At 34.7% G+C, this 15891-nt stretch overlaps 2 protein-coding genes across 14 annotated transcripts in view; both read left to right on the forward strand.

Moving 5' to 3' along the window:
• RABGAP1L (RAB GTPase activating protein 1 like) overlaps positions 1-15891 on the forward strand; it is an 865831-nt gene that overhangs the window by 279438 nt on the left and 570502 nt on the right. The window lies entirely within an intron of this gene.
• Positions 1-15891, forward strand: part of GPR52 (G protein-coupled receptor 52) — a 34285-nt gene continuing 18394 nt past the window's right edge. The window contains exons 1-2 of one of the 3 annotated variants that reach the window (XM_063627364.1): positions 1-6857; positions 7935-15891. The exon at positions 7935-15891 is cut by the window's right edge and continues 18394 nt beyond it. In XM_063627364.1, coding sequence (XP_063483434.1) covers positions 8183-9268 — 1086 coding nt within the window. In that variant the 5' untranslated portion in view covers positions 1-6857; positions 7935-8182 and the 3' untranslated portion in view covers positions 9269-15891. The other 2 variants (XM_063627365.1, XR_010117632.1) reach the window with 2 other exon arrangements.

The raw sequence follows: 15891 nt of genomic DNA on the forward strand, positions 1-15891 counted from the left end.
ATAAAAAATTAAATGCCTGTGATGTATCATGTAATAAAGTTATACAGTTTGGGCTGTTACAAGTAATTCTATATAATGATTCCTCCTAGATATTTTCTGATTAGCATTCATCAGCTGAAAGCAGAAGGAGGCAGCTGATGATTGTAAAAAAAAAAAATGGCAATAATAAGATACCTAATGACCCCGAAAATGAAGAGAATTATGCCTAATTTAAAAACAAAGAATGCTTTATATAGGAAACTATGTAAATATATATTAGTACTCTTGTGTCAGTAAAGCTTCACATTATAAATGTGTTCATATTATAATCCTGTCGGAAAAAAGTATGGGAAGAAAGAAAAGTAAGGAAGCTGGTACAGTCAGCCAGGTGTGGTGTGTCATATCTGTAATCCCAGCACTTTGGGAGACCGAGGCGGGTGGATTACTTGAGGTCAGGAGTTCAAGACCAGCTTGACCAACATGGTGAAACCCTATCTCTACTAAAAATACAAAATTAGCCAGGTGTGGTGGTGCGTGCCTGTAATCCCAGCTACTTGGGAGGCTGAAGCAGGAGAATTGCTTGAACCTGGGAGGCGAAGCGAAGGTTGCAGTGAGCCGAGATCGTGCTATTGCACTCCTGCCTGGGCAACAAGATCGAAACTCTGTCTCAAAAAAAAAAAAAAAAAAAAAAAAAAAAAAGTAGCTAGTACAGTCAGTTGCTAAAAAGAAAAAACTACTTTGTTTGAGCTGCTGAAGCTTTTTTTTTTTTTTTTAAGTTGGTGGAAAGAAAGAGGGAGGCTTAGTGGGTCAAAGGCACTGCTTCTGAAGCTCTTCATCTCATGTTTTCATCTCCCTTTAGAAGCATGTGCAATTATGGATTATTTACAGTATTTGTAGATTCAAATAGCTACCAGTGATTATTTTTGGAAACAAACTAAAGGGATTTAGTATGTGAAATTTTCTGAATGATATTTTTTGCCATTTTCCTAATTTTAGAAATATTATGATTCAAAACTGCTTCAAATATGTGTAATGGCTATACTTTTTCAATGGTTTGGTAGTAAAGCTTAGCATTTAACTTTTCTTTACAAGGAATGTGGGACCTATCTACATTCATGAATATTTATCAAATATAATTTTATTTTAAATATTTATTTTTCTTGTGCTAGAGAATATTATATCTGATTTTGATTCATTTTAATACTATTATCTCTGAAAGTCAAAATATTTCCCTATAAAATAGGACTTTCTAGCCTTTCGTATAAAATTTAAATATTGCCTTTTCATCCTTAAACATAATATTCACTTGAAAATCGTTATTCTAATGTATCTTACAAACGTCTCATTTCTGGTAATGAGAAATACACTTACCGTTCTATATTCACCTAAACCTCCGAAGATTTTGGCAGTAACATGGTTTTCTCTGAAAGGCAGTTCAACATGGAGGAAAGAATAGGACCTTCTACTCTTTAGAAATAATTTTTTCCAACTTTTATTTTAGAACCAGGGAGTAGAGATCATTTTTATAATTAATAATACATAATAGTTATATATGGGGTACATGTGATATTTTGATACATGCATACAATGTGTAATGATCAAATCAGGGAAATTGGGACATCTATCATCTCAAACGTTTATGACTTATTGTGTTGGTAGCATTCTAACTTCTTTTCCAGTTATTTTGAAATATACAGTAAATTGTTAACTATAATCTCCCCACTACAACCACTAGAACTTACTCCTTCTATTTGACTGCATTTTTGTAACCATTATCCAGCTTCTTTTCATTCCTTTTTCCCTACCCTTCCCAGCCTCTGAGAACAATCATTTTACTCACTACTTCGATAAGATCAACTTTTTTAACTCCCACATGTGAGTGAGAGTATGCAATATTTGTCTTTCTGTGCCTGGTTTATTTCACTGAATATAATGTCCTCCAGTTCCAGTCATGTTGCTGCAAATGTAAGAATTTCATTCTTTTTTATAGTTGAATAATATTTTATTGTGTATACATATTGCTTTTTTTCCCCACCTATTCATGTCTTGATGGACACTTAGGTTGATTCCATATCTTGGCTATTGTGAATAGTGTTGTAATAACATGGTAGTGCATTTATCTGTTTGACATTGCTAATTTCCTTTCTTTTGGATATATACCCAGCAGTGGCATTGCTAGATCATATGATAGTTATATTTTTAAATTTTTGAGTAACTTCCATACTGTTTTCCATAATGGCTATTTTAGTTTTACATTCCCCCAATAGTGTATGAGTGTTCTGTTTTCTCTGCATCCTCACCAGCGTTTGTTACTTTTTGTCTTTTTGATAATAGCCATATTAACTAGGTAAGATTGTATCTCATTATAGTTTTGTAGTTTTGATTTCGTTTGCCAGATGCAAAATGAGTAATATTTCATATACCTCTTGGCAATTTGTATGTCCTCCTGTGAGAAATGTTGATTCAGATCTTTTGCTGACTTTTTAATAGTTTTTTTCTGATTATTAATCACTTGTAAGATGGGTAGTTTGCAAATATTTTCCCATTTTTTAGGTTGCCTGTTCACTGTATTGATTATTTTCTTTGCTGTGCGGAAGCCTTTTAGCTTAATATCATCCTGTTTGTCTATTTTTGTTTTGTTGCCTGTGCTTTTGAGGTCTTACTCAAATAGTCTTTGCCAAAACCAATGTCCTGAAGCATTTCCCCAGTGTTTTCTTGTATTAGCTGCATAGTTTCAGGTCTTACCTTTAAGTTTTTAATCAACTTTAACTGGATTTTTGTATATGGTGAGAGATAGGAGTCTAGTTTTATTTTTCTGCATATCGATATCCAGTTTTTCCAGCAGCATTGATGGAAGACACTGTCTTTTCAACAGTGTATTTTCTTGGTGCCTTTCCTGAATTTAGGTTGACTATAAATGTGTAGATTTATTCTGGGTTCTCTGTTCTGTTCCATTGGTCTATGTGTTTTTATGCCAATATCATGCTGTTTTGGTTACTATAACTTTGTAGTATATTTGGAGTCAGGTAGAGGGGTGCCTCTAGCTTTGTTCTTTTTTCTTAGGATTGCCTTAGCTATTCAGCGTCTTTTGTAGTTCCATATGAATTTTAGGGTTTTTTTTTCTATTTATTTGAGTGTCATTGTTATTTTGAAAGGGAATGCATTAAATCTGTATGTTGCTTTGGGTGATATTGTCCTTTTAACAATATTAATTCTTCCAATCCATGAACATGGCATATCTTTTTAATGTGTTGTTTGGTTTGCTAGTATTTTGTTAAGGATTTTTGAGTCTATGTTTCTCAGGGATATTCGCCTCCTATAATTTTTTTTGTTGTATGTGTCCATCTCTGCTTTTGGTATCAAGATAATGCTGGCCTCATAGAATGAGTTTGGAAATATTCCCTCCTCTTAACTTTTTAAGAATAGTTTTAGTAGAGTTGATATTAGTTCTTCTTTAAGTGTTTGACAGAATTCAGCAGTGAAGCCATCAAGTTCTGGGCATGTCTTTGATGGGAGACTTTTTATTATTGCTTCAATCTCTTTACTCATTATTAGTCTGTTCAGATTTTCTGTTTCTTCGTGGTTCAATCTTGGTAGATTGTATGTGTCCAGGAATTTAGCCATTTTTTCTAGGTTTTCCAGTTTGTTGGCATATATATTTTTCACAATAGTCTCCAATGATTCTTTGTATTTCCATGGAGTCAATTGTAATGTCTTTTTTTCATCTTCGATTTTATTTATTTGAGTCTGCTTTCTTTTTTGCTTAGTCTAGCTAAGGGTTTGTTGATTTTGTTTATCTTTTCAAAAAATCGAGTTTTTGTTTTGTTGATCTTTTTATGTTTTTTAGATCTCAACTTCTGCCCTGCTCTTTATTATTCCTTTCATTCTACTAATTTTGGGTTGGTTTGTTCTTGCTTTTATAGTTTTTTGAGGTGTATCATTAGGTTATTTATTAGAAGTCTTTCTACTTCTTTGGTTAGGCATTTATTTCTATAAGTTTCTGTGTTATTATTGCTTTTGCTGCATCTCATAGGTGTTGGTATGTTGTGTTTCCATTTTTATTTGTTTAAGAACTTTTAAAATTCTTCTCTTAATTTCTTCATTGACCCATTGGTCATTCAAGAGCATATTGTTCAATTTCCATGTATTTGCACAGTTTCCAAAGCTCCTCTTGTGATTTTTAGTTTTTTTCCATTGCAGTAAGATACTTGATATGCTAGTAATCATTTTTATAAAATCTGAAATTATTCTAAGACATTTTCTGACCAGCAGCCATCAGAAGAAAGAAGAGAGTGGGGTTTTTATTTGTTTGATTCTTGTATTTTTGCTTATTTATGGTTCAGGGAGTACATGTACAGGTTTGTTACATGGGTAAATTGTATACAAATGATTTCATCACCCAGGTAGTAAGCATAGTGAGCGTAGTACCTAGTAGGTAGTTTTTCAGTCCTCTCACCCTCCACCTTCCCTGTGGAGTCAGGCCCAGTGTCTATTGTTCTCCTCTTTGTGTCCATGTGTACTCAGTGTTTAGCTCCCACTTATAAGCGAGAATATGCAGTATTTGGTTTTCTGTTTTTGCATTAATTTGCTTAAGATAATGGCCTCTAGCTGCATCTGTGTTGCTGCAAAGGACATGATTTTGTTCTTTTTATGGCTGCATAGTACTTCATGGTGTATATGTACCATGTTTTCTTTATTCAGTCCATTGTTGATAGGCATCTGGATTGATCCATGTGTTTGCTATTGTGAATAGCGCTGCAGTGAACATATGACTGCATGTATCTTTTTGGTAGAATGATTTCTATTCTTTTGGGTTGAATGGAAGTTCCGTTTTGTATTTTTGAGACATCGTCAAACTGCATTTCACAGTGGCTGAACTAATTTACATTCCTACCAGCATTGTATAAGTGTTCCCTTTTTTCCACCACCTTGCCAACATCTGTAATTTTTTCACTTTTTAATAACCATTCTGACTGGTGTGAGATGGTATCTCATTGTGGTTTTGATTTGCGATTTTTAGCCTTAAGAATAATAATAACCTATTTCAGTCCCATTTTCACAAGTCTGTAATTATAGGCAAGTTATACTTACTATCTCTAGTATCTGCTTTCTTCATTTTGAAAATGATCATGATAATACCTACTTCGTAGAGTTTTAAGATTTTTATAAAGGAAAAGTATATAATGCACACAGCACAATGCTTGGCATATAGAAAGTACTCAACAAATGTTAGTTATCTTCCATTTTATCTTAATTTTCCTGGTGTATTTTAATTCTGACATAATTTGTAAATTAGTTCTAAGTCACTTTTAAGAAAAGTTCTGATCCCATAAGAAGTTTAAAATAGTGGATGTTTGTTTGTAGTAAGTCAAAATAATCAGAAATGTTTTTAATGTCCATCAAATATTTGATTAAATTAATTTGCATTGTTCTAATTTAGGTATGTGTAGCTCAAGCACTTAGAACAAATTTCTTTGACCATTTGACCTTTTTTTCATACTAGGATAAAAAGTGGATAAGCAATGTTTCTATTTATTCTAATTTCTATGCTCTTTTGAGATCATATTTGACCTTCAGTATTGCCCTGAATAGATTTTGGTACAGTAGTGTTAGTTCTATTGCTTTGTTTGTACAGTTAAATACATCAAACTCAGGAATTTTTTGTGGGGGTGGTGGGGATTGGAGAGATTAGTAAATGATTTCTAAGTTCTGTTAATTAAAATATAACTATGTATTTTAGAGAGAAGTTAGTAGTCATATCACTTTAGTTCATGAAGACTTGGCAGATTTTTAATAATTAATAAGTTTTTTCTGCCAATGAGCATTAGATTACTGCTGACTTTTTAGTGTCATAGTACCTTGTAGTAGTTTCTTTACAGGGTTTACAGGAGTATGGCAGTTTATTTTTTCTGTGCTGTCCATAGGAAATAATCTTTTCAAATGCTATAAGGAGAATACCTTGAGAAGTTCATAAATGCCTTAATATATTATAAAGATCGGTCAGTTCCATTGTCTTCTTTTGTCAGTCTTGATCGGAGCTTGCCGAGTAAGTCTATAAGCCTGCATGTGCCTGGCAACTGTTACCTAGTGACAGTTTCAGCTGCAGTAGCCATTGGCTGTGCTGTTGATTGGGGCAGGAGGGCCGAGTCACCTTTCTGATGGTGAGTTTTTCTGCATCAGCCCAGGATGAGGAGGAGGAGGAGGAGGGCTTGGGCTCAGGTGGAGGCATTGATGCTGAGAGATTGTGAAGAATATACTGACAGCATCCTTGTAGCTGCATCACAGTAAATCGGACTTCTGAATCAAGCAGCCCAGCCTAGCAGCTGATAAGAGTGAATGTAGGTGAGAAGCATTACCTTATTCCTATAACAAGAGAACTATTTTGTGATAAGTGAAACTAGGAATGTACAAGAAGAAATATCCTATGGCTATTATAACAGAAGAAGGACTTGCCTGAATGACTTGGTGGTGCACCAGAAAATAACTTTCAGAAGAATGCTTTCTGTTAAGCTGCTGCATTGTTCCTGGAGGAAATGTTATTTCTAATGCATGTTATTTCTTCAAAAGATAGGATAACAATGACAAGAGACTCTCTGAAATGACTTCACTTTTAAAAAATACTTTGGCAAATGTTAACCTGATATCAAAATGACCTTGGAAGCATTTTGGATGGATTCTATCCTGGCAGCCTTGCAATATTTCAAACTCTAGGATTTAAACTCATCTTGATACTTTAGAGGTATTTTAAAATAAGACTATCTTGCAACCAACCTAATGGCCCCTGTGTTAATTGAGCACTTGCTCAAAATAGAATACAGAAATAGAAGAGGCATTTTTTAACATATGGCTGCTACATAACTGCAAATGTAATAAACAAGGTAATTTTCCACTTTCAGAAGATATAGTTGAAGTAATGATTTAATGTGTTAAATCATCTACTGAAAATAGAAAAGGTATAGCAAAATAGAATATGAAGCCTATTAGAAATACCTAAGTAATAAATAATGGCAGCATTTCTGGTCAAATAAGCTCAGAGTATATTGGAAAGTTTTATTGTCTAACTTTATATTTACATATATATGAGATGTGGGTGTACAGTTGCAAAGGTGAGAAATAACTGTGAGCTATATATTTTATTATGCTCCATTATAAGGAAGGTGGTATATAAAATAATAAACGTTATTTTAAGTTATAGATACCAAACTAATAGCAAAAATAATTTCATTTTGAAAAGGAAGAGGTATAAGTTACGTTGCTGTTAGTACCACCAGTAACTGTAATAGACTAAAACTGCTTTCATCTAAATGCTTTAAAAATGCATGCAGAATTAAAACTTCAGAAGTTTATTATATTTTGCCAGGTGTTAATTCATTAATTAATTGTATATTATCTTTTCTATTGGAAAATACTTTTTTCTCATGAGAGTTATAGGGCAATCTAGAGTCTGTTTGTTACCTCTATTCTGCCCATGTAGAGATGAATCTTTTCAAATTAACTTTGATAGAGTTGTTTTTCTTAGATTTTAGAAAAATGAGAAATAGGTTATAAATTTGACCCTCCCAACATCAATCCCTGAACTAAGCCCAAAGACACTCTTTGTCACAATGAACTTTTTCTTAGCTTTTCAACCAAATTTGAGTTCTTAAATTATTTAAAATCTAAAATATGAATGCATTTTTCATCATAGATAAAGCAGGAAGCCTGAGACAGTTTCGGAGTTTTTCTTTTCTCATTCTTTCCAGTTGCTCCCTAAGAAACTGCCTCACTTAGGAGAACAGCCCACAGAAGCTTTTCTTCCTTTGGCAATTTATTTTTTTTTCTTTTTACAGATTTAATTTTTCATAGTGCAAGATAATAAGAAGTCTATTTTCTCTAGAAGTGCCTTATGTCTGCAAAAAGTTCTTTGAGGGCACCAGAGGAAACTAATTAGTGACCTCTTTTCACCTCCTTTCTAGCTTACCCCCTTCTCTCCACCTCTTACCGTCCCCCCCCCACCCCCCGCCCGAAAGCTGAGGTGTGTCACTGCTGAACTGAGGCTGATGAAGAGACTTGAGCACTCTCTGGGACTCTCAGCTGTGACAGAAGCACTGACACTGTCTACTGAAGCAGGTTCTGAAACACTCATGTGCGGTGTTTAACAGATGCTGGGCAGGGCACCTGCTTGCTGTAGCCAAGTCTGCAGGTATCTTTAAATTTCCAAGCCATGAATGAATCCAGGTGGACTGAATGGAGGATCCTGAACATGAGCAGTGGCATTGTGAATGTGTCCGAGCGTCACTCCTGCCCACTTGGATTTGGCCACTACAGTGTGGTGGATGTCTGCATCTTCGAGACAGTGGTTATTGTGTTGCTGACATTTCTGATCATTGCTGGGAATCTAACAGTTATCTTTGTCTTTCATTGTGCTCCACTGTTACATCATTATACTACCAGCTATTTCATTCAGACGATGGCATATGCTGATCTTTTCGTTGGAGTTAGCTGCTTGGTTCCTACTCTCTCACTTCTCCACTACTCCACAGGTGTCCACGAGTCATTGACTTGCCAGGTTTTTGGATATATCATCTCAGTTCTAAAAAGTGTTTCTATGGCATGTCTTGCTTGCATCAGTGTGGATCGTTATCTTGCAATAACCAAGCCTCTTTCCTACAATCAACTGGTCACCCCTTGTCGCTTGAGAATTTGCATTATTTTGATCTGGATCTACTCCTGCTTAATTTTCTTGCCTTCCTTTTTTGGCTGGGGGAAACCTGGTTACCATGGTGACATTTTTGAATGGTGTGCCACCTCTTGGCTCACCAGTGCCTATTTTACTGGCTTTATTGTTTGTTTACTTTATGCTCCTGCTGCCTTTGTTGTCTGCTTCACTTACTTCCACATTTTCAAAATTTGCCGTCAGCACACCAAAGAGATAAATGACCGAAGAGCCCGATTCCCTAGTCATGAGGTAGATTCTTCCAGAGAGACTGGACACAGCCCTGACCGTCGCTACGCCATGGTTTTGTTTAGGATAACCAGTGTATTTTATATGCTGTGGCTCCCCTATATAATTTACTTTCTTCTGGAAAGCTCCCGGGTCTTGGACAATCCAACTCTGTCCTTCTTAACAACCTGGCTTGCAATAAGTAATAGTTTTTGTAACTGTGTAATATACAGCCTCTCCAACAGTGTTTTCCGGCTAGGCCTCCGAAGACTGTCTGAGACAATGTGCACATCCTGTATGTGTGTGAAGGATCAGGAAGCACAAGAACCCAAACCTAGGAAACGGGCTAATTCTTGCTCCATTTGAAGAGAGCTACATAGTAAATCAAATGTAATCTGACAGTGGTTTTGGATCATATTCTAGATTCATCTGGAAATTTGCCATCAGAGAAATATTTACTTGAATAGTTGACTATAAAATGAAGTATGAGACTAAAAGTTTCTCTTTTTTTTTTCTTTTTCATGGAAGAAACTAAAGGGAAGGATGTATAGAGGGTTATCTCATGAAATAATTATAGCATGTGAGTATTAGTGTGCAGTAACAGGAAAAATTAAGCACTGAGATAAAAAAGAATATCTCAAATCTTCTGCAGGACATGAGCAAGCCCCTCGGCTCGGCGTTTCTGTCTTTCTGTCTGACTGTACCCTGCCTCTGTCTTTCTCATTTTGTCCATGTTTCTCTCACTCTTTGTGGAAGTTATTACTTACATAAACTGCCCTTTGTAGAAAAGTGCTACATATTATATATGTGGCAAAGTATAATCTTTTGCATCAAAGTGTACCTTTAATCACACTAATCTATAATCCATAGGTGATCTCTTCATGGAGGATGCACAGTAAGCATTGCATTTTATTATTTGCCAAACAACCCCTTTGCTTGCGTTTTTATAATCTTCTCTGCAGCACAATTTTTCTGCTACAAACAAATAGAAACAGTATTTTTGTTTCTTCTGGGTAAAATGACATTTGCTTTTCCCCGGTTTCCTAACAGTCTCCTGCTTTTTTTGTCTCTTTTTCTTGATCTGCATCCATTGGTACCTTACTTTAGAAGTGTCTTAGCTATTGAAAGAATCTACTGTATAGAGCATCCATAATGTTAAATAATGTATTTCTTCCAGCAAAGCAATCTGGTAGCTTATTAAATATTTTTAATGGCTTTTGGAAACATTTTTATCTGGTTCCTTTTAAATTAGTTCATGTGCTTAAAAGTGATGTCTTTTTTTGCTATAGTAAAGCTTTGTTTTTCTTTAAGAAAACCCACTAGTAATTGTAATGCAGATGCAGGGTACTCACCCAGCAGTGAGGTATTACTCGTAAGGGTTCTTAGAATGCCCTTTTTAAAAATAAGTAAATAAAATAAAACATGAATCTTTTTTGTGTTAGGTCTACAATAGTTTACTGTTGTGTCCACCAGTTAGTCATTTGTGTGATATGCGTTTGCACATACTATATTTTCAACAGCAAAGAAAATATAAATTATGTTATCTGTGCCTAATGTTTTCTTAGCAAAATATATAGATCAATGTTGTTTAAGTTGTCAACATTGGAAAAAATATATACAAAAACTTATTTTAAGAGAGAAATACTTTTGTGTAATTGTTATTTAGATATTTATATTAGACAAAGCTGCATTTTTAGTGCTGCTGAGAATATAATATACTTAATTATCAAATACAGATAAGAGCTGACAGTATTTTCTTTTGTAATGATCTGTTTTCAAATGCAGAGATCAACTTATTTTTTTGCGCGCTACATGGGATTGTGTGATAAATTGTCAGGGGTTTAGATGTAGCAAAGTAGCATTTGGGGAATTAGTGAAGCAGGTATGGGCAGTAAAACATCTAAATATTACTTTTTTACCATAAGTTTCTTGCCTGAAAGATATTTTAAAATTTATATCAAACTACTGAGTATTTTTCTTCTCAGCATTTTTGATTTCTTTGTTTTATGAAATGCATTTAATAAAATGTGCCTATGACTCTTCAAATTAGAAGCCAACCATGTTTGCACCCTGGTGGTTTGGCTTCAAAAGTCTTTTAGTAGAAATGTTGTCATTTTATTGAGGTTGTTCTGAACCCCTGTATATTTTTAAACATGTAAGAAAGATTTAAAATAAAGAATAAAATAATATTCTATATATCAAAATGAGACTTCGCCTCAGTTTAATAAAATGCTTAGGACAAGAGTTTACTTTTTTGGGAATCAAAATCTAATTGTTTTATACTTCTGTAGCTTGGGTTTGTATTTATTCTTGTCGCCTGTTTGCCAGTGGCATCTTGGTTTAAATGTGCCTTTTAAATTCAGACTAGTTCAAGAAAAACAAAGTTCAAGGAAATGTACTGCTAACATTTCAGATATCACATATAAGACTTCAAAATTATACGTATTATTTGGGAATCGTATTTTTATTTCTTTGAGGTATAAATATAGTTAGAAAGGACCCAGTGGATTCTGTGTACAGAAAGCCTGAGGCCATGCTTACTGCATTTTCCCCTTCTGGGTTTTCCCCATAGTAATTAATAACAGTTATATGCCAGGCTCACTGTTCAGTTTTACATGTGTTATACCTTTAATCCTCACTACAACCTTTTGAGATAATAGTTATTATTTCCACTCCAGAGATAAGGAAACGAAAGAAAAATGATTATTCGTCAGTTAACTAGTCAATGGCAGAGGTTCCCGCCCATCCAGTAGGCCTGGGCCAAAGCCTGTCTGCTTCACCAGTAGGCTGCACTGCTTTCACTTCAAAAGCCTTTAAATTTTTATACCTCTGTCTGTACCTTTTCCTTACAGTATTTCTCTGAGTTTTATTTATTTTTTTCTCATCGTAAGACTTTTGCTTGAGTTCTTTTCTTGTGATGTCTTTTTCTTTGATCTTACAAGTTTCTTTTATTAAAACAGCAATCTGATAAGCTCAAACTTACCAGTTTAGTCTGTAATGAAACTGAAATTGTTGATATTACTTTGGTTTACTTTTGTTATTTCCCTTGAATACCTTTTTGAAATCTCTATCAATTTCTTTTTGGAAAAAAATTGTTTTGAAGAGGAAGAGTAGAAAAGAAAGGCTTTATCATAGGCTGAAAGAGGCTGAATGAGGCAAATTCTAAGTTTAGTTTTATTTACTATAGTATTTTATACACAACTCTAGGGCAAACCACTTAACTTCCTTTTGTCATATTTTAATGTGTTTATATAATAAGCTAATCCTTATTTTGAAACCTCTTTTTAGATAATATGTTTTAAGAATAGGAAGCATAATCATTTTTCTCATCATTATATTATATTTTGTGGTAATTATCCAGTTTCGCTATAAAAGACAGCCAAAAAACAATGCATTCTGTATTCTCTTTCCTAAGGGTTCTATTATTTGCATAGTTGTTTCTAGAGTTATAGAGTGTTGGAAAGCTTCATAATTTACACTGTTAGTATATGAAACTTGGGCTGAGATCCAGGCCCTCGTAAACTGCTTGGCCTTAGGTAAGATACGAAATGCTCTAAAACCTTAGTTTTGGCATTGATTAAAAAATATTAAGTCAGAGACTTGTAGCTCCCTGTTCAGCTGAATTTGAGGACTAAATGAAATTTTGTAGTCTGTGTGCCCAGCATAGCTCCTGGCACATAAAAAATGTTCGTAATATGGTAGCTGCTGTTTTTGTTTGTTTGTTTTGAGGTGGAGTCTTGCTCTGTCACTCAGGCTGGAGTGCAGTGGCACTATCTCGGCTCACTGCAAGCTCCACCTCCTGGGTTCATGTCATTCTCCTGCCTCAGCCTCCCGAGTAGCTGGGACTACAGGCAGCTGCCACCACGTCCGGCTAATTTTTTGTATTTTTAGTAGAGCCGGGGTTTTGCCGTGTTAGCCAGGATGGTCTTGATCTCCTGACCTCGTGATCTGCCCGCCTTGGCCTCCTGAAGTGCTGGGATTACAGGTGTGAGCCACTGCACCCGGCCGGTAGCTGCTGTTTTATTATCTTTGTGGGTGCCATATTTATTAACATCACAACTTAAAGGTCACTAATCCCAATTCAAACAGAAATAAACCATTGAGCATTAGGGTTTTCTAAGATAGCATTTCTTTTTGCAAATCTATTTAAACTCAAATTTTGGGGTTAAACTCAGATATTTCAAGTATATTTCTGAAAGCTCGTTTCCCAGGAATAGTTATTCATGAAGACATCATTTGAGATTAAAGATATCCAGCAAGCAGATGTTGAGATGAGACAGTCAGACATGATTCTGAGATTAACTTACCTCTTACTTTATTAAACTAAATATGCTTAAACATTTTATTCTCATTAGGGAAGTAATAATAGGAAGGATTGTCCAGGGATGTCTTGTCATTTGTCTTTGCACTTTAATTTTCCTCATTTATTAAAATGGGATTTGAAGTATTTTGTCATATATCTATTTCTTGGGAGAAACAATGATTAATAAGCTGATTTGCTCCGTAGATAACATAAATTATGTGAATTTAAAGATAAATGAAGTTGCCTTAAAGGACCTTTCCTCTTTTTCTCCCCACGCTAGAAGGTAATCATTAGATGTGAAAAAGATACAATTACATAATAAGTAGATAAAAAAGATTTAGATGTGAGAAATCTGCTGGTGTAACATTCTGAGCATAGATAGCATGATGTATGTGTAGGTAGGGCCATTTTGGTGCATAGGAGCATGTATGTGTTACTGAGTCAGTGCTATACTCTGACGTGTAGGTTCCAAAAGATTCTCTTTTCCTTGAGCAGAAATTAATTTTATTTTAGGCTAAGGGGGATATGTAGAAAGTGGTAATCCTGTAACCAAATACATAGATATTGAGGAAAACAAAATGGCTAGAATAGAGAAAACAGTTCCCATTTCATGATTTCTCATAAATGGAAGTTTGATTCAGTGCTAGTCTTGCTCTGTATTTTAAAATACTTATAACTGTTTTCAATAGTGAAAGTGTTTTTTTAAAATATTAACATGATGGAATTAAGGTTTTTCTTCATGACTATTTTGTTTTAATTTTTTACAATGAGCATTGGTAAAAATTTCTTTTATAATCAGGAAAATTAATATTTGGTTAAAAAGAATGCTGAAGGCTGGGTGCAATGGCTCACACCTGTAATCCCAGCACTTTGGGAGGCCAAGGTGGGCAGATCACGAGGTCAGGAGATCAAAGCCATCCTGGCCAAAATGGTGAAATCCCATCTCTACTAAAAATACAAAAATTAGCTGGGTATGATGATGTGCACCTGTAGTCCCAGCCACTCGGGAGGCTGAGGCAGGAGAATTGCTTGAACCCGGGAGGTGGAGGTTGCAGTGAGCCGAGATCGCACCACTGCACTCCAGCCTGGTGACAGAGTGAGGCTCCATTTCAAAAAAAAAAAAAAAAAAAAAAAAGAAGAATGCTGAATATTTAAAAAATATTTTAACATTTCACAAAACAGCTTATGTTGATACTACAAATAACACTATCCAATAATGTCTCAATATTGTCTTATAAAGATAAGTTATATAGTTTTTCTGAGTTCTGTCATTATTATTATTTCAGGTAGATTTTTCCGATAAACTTGACAACCTTCTACTTGCAATAGTAGATGTTCTTGACTTATTTTTGCTTTAATGTAAACAGTTTGAGGTATTACTTGATGGATCTGAAATGGATCTCAATCACTGTAGGATTTTTTTTTTTTTTTTTTTGAGACAGAGTCTCGCTCTGTTGCCCAAGCTGGAGTGCAGTGGTGCTATCTCCACTCACTGCAAGCTCGCCTCCCAGGTTCACGCCGTTCTCCTGTCCCAGCCTCCCGAGTAGCTGGGACTACAGGCGCCCGCCACCACTCCCAGCTAATTTTTTGTATTTTTAGTAGAGACGAGGTTCCACCTTGTTAGTCAGGATGGTCTCGATCTCCTGACCTCCTCGTGTTCTACCCACCTCAGCCTTCCAAAGTGCTGGGATGACAGGCATGAGCGACTGCCCCGGCCCACTGTAGGATTTTTAAATGCATCATTGATGGCACCTTTCTGCATTTTTCACATCTTTAAACAACAAAAAGATGGCCCTGCATTAGGAAATAGGCTCCAGCTGGTACATTACCTGCATTTCCTACATAGGCAGAATTCTCCAAAGAACATATTTATGCTTTTTAATGGTAACTTTTATTCTGCTTTTATATATGACTTTCTACAAAGGTGAAGAAAATAACAGTAATAAATTTAGCAGGAGTCTGTTATGTCTGATAAATATTTAACATGAAAGGCACATATCACCTTCATTATAGTAAATGGAGCCAAATTAGTTTTTGAGATTCTAAAATTCTAAGGTTTAAGGTGATAAATATCAAGAAACATAGTACATAATAGTAGAATTCATGAAATGAAAATAATTTGCAAAATTTTGAAAACTTCCAAAAATGATACTTTATACAAAAGAAATACCTATCATTGACTTAAACATTTGACCCCAGTTTTATTTTATTTTCTACTTAAGCAATTGTAAGTAAGGTTGATGCCAGTTAAAAATGGCAAAATATTTATTATAAATTCAATTATTTTAATTGCAAAGCACAAACAAGGTACAGAGTTGTATGACCTGTTCTTTAGATTTTTAAATTTATTTTTGGATAAAATGTGGACTGTAGCAAGAGATGTGCAGTAATTTTGTCTGAGATTATACATGACACAAAGAATGTTTATGTACATACTCTGTAAACTATAGCTTTAAGATGTTCACTTATGTTCTTAATAGAATTCTAAGTTTAATATAATTATTAGTAGATGGCATATTTTTACACAAATAACCTCTTCACAATTATTCATTTACTTTTTCAGGAATTTTATAATTAAAAATGCTAAATTGGTAAGAAATTATTGGAAAACACTGCAAGTTGAAATTTGGAAACACTTATAATGCTTTTGAACATATGTAATGCTCTTGACATTATTAACGAGGTC

Source organism: Symphalangus syndactylus, chromosome 12 (genome assembly GCF_028878055.3).
Source record: "Symphalangus syndactylus isolate Jambi chromosome 12, NHGRI_mSymSyn1-v2.1_pri, whole genome shotgun sequence".
NCBI lineage: Eukaryota > Metazoa > Chordata > Mammalia > Primates > Hylobatidae > Symphalangus > Symphalangus syndactylus.